The 6,000-nt window shown below is 42.0% G+C and overlaps 1 protein-coding gene across 1 annotated transcript in view; it reads left to right on the forward strand.

The window, feature by feature from the left end:
* ANKFN1 (ankyrin repeat and fibronectin type III domain containing 1) overlaps positions 1 to 5,523 on the forward strand; it is a 160,244-nt gene extending 154,721 nt beyond the window's left edge. The window contains exons 14-16 of the mRNA XM_013971777.2: positions 389 to 555; positions 3,358 to 3,508; positions 5,038 to 5,523. Of these exons, the coding sequence (XP_013827231.2) occupies positions 389 to 555; positions 3,358 to 3,508; positions 5,038 to 5,229 (510 nt within the window). The 3' untranslated portion in view covers positions 5,230 to 5,523. The remainder of the gene's footprint in view (positions 1 to 388; positions 556 to 3,357; positions 3,509 to 5,037) is intronic.

The following is a 6,000-nucleotide window of genomic DNA, read 5'->3' on the forward strand; positions in this document are numbered from 1 at the left end:
GGCTTTTCTATACTGCTTTATCAGTTTTTACAGTTATGCCCCAGCTAAACAATAAACCTCCAAGGATAGAAATTATGAATTCTATTTTCCTTTAGTACCTTCTTCAACCCATTCCAAATCACAACTCACACAGCCACTTGTGGAGCAGAGATCTGAGGAAAATAAACATGCAGAAAATATTGCTGACTGCCTACCTGCCTTGGAGGCTAATTCTCCTGAAGGTTAAGATGGCTGTACTGGCAATACATTGTTAACTGTCATGATGGTGATAGCCAAGGTTTCTAACTGATCACCTAGCTACAGCTCCTTTAATTCATGACACCGTGTACCTAAGAGATGAAAAGAGATTATCTTTTAATGTATTTTTGCTTTATTTTTCATCCTACAGGATATTCTCTCCTATCACAAAAGGAGTCATCAGCGTCTCTCTCCTGGATTATATCTGGGTTACCTAAAGCTCTGTAGCTCTGTGGACCAGATCAAAGTTCTTGTTACCCAAAAGCTGCCTAACATTCTCTGTCATGTGAAGATCCGTGAAAACTATAACATTTCCAAGTAAGCTATGAGAAGTTTGGGTTTTTCTTGTGATGAAACAGTGGTTGAAGGGATGGGTTTGACGTGCCAGAAGGAACCTGAAGTGTGACTCCGGGTGAAGTTTTTATGATGAGATGCCTTCAGGGGCCAGCACACAGGGGCAAAGGCATCACTCGGTCTTGACATTAGGGTAAGGAAAGTGAAAGTGTTAGTCGCTCAGTCATGTCGACTCTTTGTGACTCCATGAACCATGGCCCGTCAGGCTCCTCTGTCCATGGAATTCTCCAGGCAAGAAGCCTGGAGAGGGTTGCCACGCCCTTCTCCTGGGGATCTTCCCAACCCAGGGATCAAAGCCAGGTCTCCCACATTGCGGGCAGGTTCGTTACCTTTAAAGGCATACCGCGATTTTAACATTAGGATAAGCAGCGCACCCATTTAAACAGGATGCTATCCTTTCACTTTCCTCTCTGCAGCCACTGACATTCAGGTTAGTGAACAGATGCCCTTTTCTTTCAACACTTCTATTTCCAAAATCTTTTCTCCATAACCTAAAAAGTCATATTTTTAAAAAATCGCTTGTGTGAATGGGTTCTAGTAGAGTGACTGATTTCCCCATAATCTTGAAGGACCCTCCCTACTCTCATTCTTCCCACTTCTAATCCCCTGACCTAAGGACTTCGTATGCTTGCTATGCTCTGTATGATTCTCTAGGGAAGAAAAGAAGTCTAGGCCTGAGTTTCTGGAAACTGCTCTATGGTTTGGTATTATGGTGAACTGCCCTGTTAACTTTGGAAAAGTTGCCCAGTCTTGGTAATCTGACCCAGCTTTACGACTAACCCTCTAGTAGCCTTCTGAACGTCTACTAAAATGAACTGAATTGGGCTCAACATGGAAAGACTAGATGAGAATAGAAAAAGAACTTGGAAAAGAGTTTGTCAGGCTTCGGTGACAGTTGAGATCATCCAAGTTGCACCTACAAATTTGCTTAACCAAAGCAGACTCTAATTTGGTCATTTAAAATCTGGTCCCTAAAGTGCAAAGGCCTTATTAACTGTAGTGTCTCACAATATATACTAACTATGCCTTGGTGACAGTGATGGTGATGAGGATGACGCATGAGGTCTTTAGAGCACTCACCAGCTGCCATATTCTCTTCTTTCCCTTATCACACACACCTAGACTTGAAGCCTGCCATCTGGTGGCCACTGCTACAATCAGCAGTAGTAATCTCTGGCCTTCCCAAGAGGCTCATCTGTTGGGTGGATTCTGCAACGGTTACTTTCATCCATTTTCTAGATTTGTGTCTTAAAGGTTTCGATTCTATCTTTTAGTGGTTGTACCAACTAATCTCCATGTGCCAAGGATCCAAGTTTCATTTCTACAGAAGATTCCAGTAGTCTTCATTGTACCAGTTTCATCTCCCTCATCCTTAAAGGCTACACTGATTAGTTAGCGGTGGATGTCTAATGGTATTCCTCCTGGTGATTTATTTTCTAATTTGATTACAGATACTATTTCAGCAATGTGGTCCTTTCGATTTTGTGCATACTTACGCTAGTCAGCACCCCTCATTTAGTTCTCTGTCAGTGATGGAAGAAAAGATAGAGTTCCCAAGCAGGTTCTCAAAGATTTCAGTTATTTGTGAGGCCAACAGTATGCCCAGATTGAAGCGGGATTTAATTTTCCTTTTTTTTTTCCCTCTTATTGAGACAAAGGGTATATTTTTCCATAGTCTTTTCCAGTATGGGAATTGAAATGAAACTGATATCATGAAAACAGAAACTTTTCTAAGAGGGGAGCTGGTTAAAAGAGAGTATATTCCGATGCAAAGCTTCTGCCACAATCAATTTCATTTTCTGGCTCATAGCTAGGAGCCCGGTGACTGTAACCCATCAGGGAGAGCCCTCAGAGGATTTTCACGAGGGTAGGAAACACGTTAGCACCTCCTCTCTTTCCATCCCAGAACAACAGGGCTTTCCTTTCCTCCCTAGCCTGCTCCCGAGAGCACATTGCTTCTCCTTGCCATCAGGAGCAAATGGGCCCAGTGAATCTGTTTAGAGACTTGTGCTAAAACACCTTACAGAAACAGTGCTGCCCAAGAGGTATTTCCCTTGATCTTTTCAAGATCCTTTTGAAGAGCAGCTTTTGAGGGACAAATCAGATGTGCTTTCCTCCCGCCTTCCTTCTTTCCCCTTCCTTTCTGCAGAACGTTTGGAAAAGTTCACTAGGAAGGATGGCAGAGCATGCAGAATAAAGACGCAGATGACTGGTTTGAAAAGAGGACAGAATCAGTGATGTGTGTCCCCTGGCTCCTTTTTTTGGAATTGTCTGGTGTTCCTGTTTGTGATTCTCCTTTTGGAAAGGGAAAGAAACCAAAATAGTGCCCACGATTACAACAGGCCAGGGTTGAAATGTGCCGTGTGGTTCCTTGCCTGAGTTGGACCAGAGTCCTGCGGTTACCCAACTGCTGAATTAACCAGCAGATGCCCCTGTGGTAAAATGTAGGGTCTTAGAACTTACAGGGGATCTTCAGGGAAAGAAAAATCATTTCAAAATATTTCAATGCTCCAATCTCAAAAACTGATTCATTACAAATCAGACCTGCTGTTCTGAGGTATATGTGGTTTGATAGGTGAAATAAACTTGAAAAGAGCTCATTTTAAGCTCTATCTGGGTGGCAAAAAGTTCAAATTTCATGAACTGCATCAAGTTTTAACCACCAAAAATTGGTTATTCAGGTTCTGGACATATACACTAAAAATGTTCTGAGCTGTGTTCTGAACTTTTGTTGTATTTCTAATTTTAACTTGACTCAACATACAGAGAGGAGTGGGAATGGGTCCAAAAGCTTTCTGGCTCTGAATCTATGGAAAGTGTGGATCATACTCCTGACTGCCCCATGCGATTGTTCTTCTACGAGCTCCAGATGGCAGTGAAAGCTCTCCTTAAGCAGATCAACATACCTCTACATCAGGTACTAGTCTTTACCATTATTTTTATCTTCTTTTTATGACTCATGGAAACTGCGTTATGGTGTAAAACTCAAGAGGCGAAAAATTACACGTATATACATTTTGTTCATTGACTTAATGCTGCTTTGCACATACATGCACATTTTCAGTCTGATGCCTACACACGGACACTGGGTACACTTCCTCACCTTTACGCTAGCTCTTCCATGCTGACGTCTCCCAAAGTTCCCAGACCCCACTTTATTGTGGTCCGGTCAAACAAGGAAAAATTGGCTAACCCACCCGGAAAGACATCAGCTCTTAGCTTCAGGAGAGCATGAAGCAAGGGAAGTAAACAAATAAGTGTACAGTTAGATTTGCAAATGATTTCCTTAAGAACAGCAGATGACTGGTAATATAAACCTAGAGCAGTGGCCAAGGTTGTTGCATGCTGTCTTTCCACAAACAGAAAATTTGCTGTCAAAATTATTGTCTTGTCTAAGTCCAAACGTGCAGATCTCACCTCCACTAATAAGCAACTTTTAAAAAAGAAACTGTTGGCTCAGAAGACAAGAGTCAAGGTTTACTAGGTTTTGCCTAGTGAGCTGATATCATGTAGCATTAGATCCTCTTCTTTTTGATCTGCATTTACCATCTCTCTCCACTCAATACACACACATACTGTTTCTATACACACGAGTAAAATAAGCCAAGTTTAGCCTGCAAACAGGGACACTGTAACAGGAGTGACTGGCTCTCTTTAAACAACGGACAACCTGAATTGGCCTCTGACCCAAGGAGACAAGAGGATAGATTAAAGACGCCAAGAGTGTTCTTGCATTAGGGTACTACTCTGATTACAAGTCAATGTTGCAAAGCTAGTCCAAAACAGCTAACGGTGAAAAAGAATAAATTGTATGAGATGCTATAAAGACACTAGGGGAGTTAACTGGATTATTCCAGGGGTGGCCATATACTCAGGAGGAGGAAAAAAAATGCCAGCTCAACTTCTGACAGTAGATACCTTTAAAGGGTTTCTTGGGCTTAGCAGGTCTGAAGCAGCTCATATTTCATTGGTGACTCTTGGGCTACGCATACATTGGGAGCAGGCTGCCCAACTGCCTAAGAGTACATACAACATTTTTTTTTTTTTTTTTTTGGTACTTGTAAAATTTTCTCAGTCCTTGGCCAGAAACTACATTTTCCCCCCTTAACCAACTTAAATTGAAACTAGTGGATTTTTAATTCAATCCATTTTTGTTGCTTCATGTAATTACATTCATCATTTTGAAAAGCCCACAGAACGCAATCATTTTCTGCTTTTATAAGAAGCATAAATGTTGTTTTCAGAGTTTATGTGGAACATTACTGCCTTAAATCTTGATTTTATATAGCATTATTAAATGGACTGAACCCTAATATTTATGTTGTATAAAAATTCCAAGCTTAAAGTCATGTAATTTTGTTAGATGCTTCATGCCAGTTTGGTGTTGTTTATGTAAGTGCCATGTTGTAACTCTCCCATTTTCCCTCCGCGCGTGTCCCTCTGCAGGCAAGGAGCTTCCGCCTCTACACACAGGAGGTGCTGGAAATGGGCCACAATGTGTCCTTTCTTCTCCTGCTCCCTGCCTCAGACGACGTCTGTGCAGCCCCAGGACAGAATAATCCTTACACCCCGCACTCAGGGTTTCTTAACCTCCCTCTTCAGACGTTTGAACTTGGTATAGTAGCTTGTTTCACCTAGAAATATTAACCCAGCCTCCTTATAATAAAATCACAAAGTTATATCTGTTCCCCCTTGTCCCAGTGGAGGGTCAATAAATCACATGATGGCTTTGGCAACAACCCTTCCTAGAACTGTGTACAAGTCTGAGAGAAAGCAAAGCTCCAAGACTATGTGCCTGAGCAATAATTACTGAAACTTAGCTAAGGCCCAATGGAGAGGAGGGACTTCTGAACAGAAAGTTCAGTTATCAGGCTGCAGTCCTTGCCTCCCCCTTGCTTTCCTAAAGCATAAATATAAGAACTGATGTTTTCATGAAAAGCACTGCCCCTTCTCTTTCTTTTTTTCCTCTCTCCCCGTCTTCCTGCCCCCTTTTCACTCCAACTGGGAAAAACACTGAAATTAAAATGTAAAGTGCGTATCAATTTAAAGCAGAAAAAGGTCTGTAACTTTAAGTAGTGCTAACTTATTACACGGACTCTAAATTTCTAACAGACCATTTGAGAGATTGACAGGGTCTCCCAGGACGCAATGTTGTGATTATAATGTGGGACTCTCAGTGGTAGAAGATCTCACCCTGACTTTCAAAAATGGGTGGCCTGGGCCCCGGGTTCTCTATTTTTGCAGAGACCCCTGCTGCCCACTGAAAATGTGAATGGGAGGCTTTGTCTCCTCCCTATGCTTCATCTTGTAACAGGCCAATAAGAGGCAATTAACAAGCATTCCGTCAGTTCAAACGGACTGTAGGATCTGTGGGAGTGGGAATGAATGGGTGGGTGAAATAGAAGACAG

Source organism: Capra hircus, chromosome 19 (genome assembly GCF_001704415.2).
Source record: "Capra hircus breed San Clemente chromosome 19, ASM170441v1, whole genome shotgun sequence".
Taxonomy (NCBI): domain Eukaryota; kingdom Metazoa; phylum Chordata; class Mammalia; order Artiodactyla; family Bovidae; genus Capra; species Capra hircus.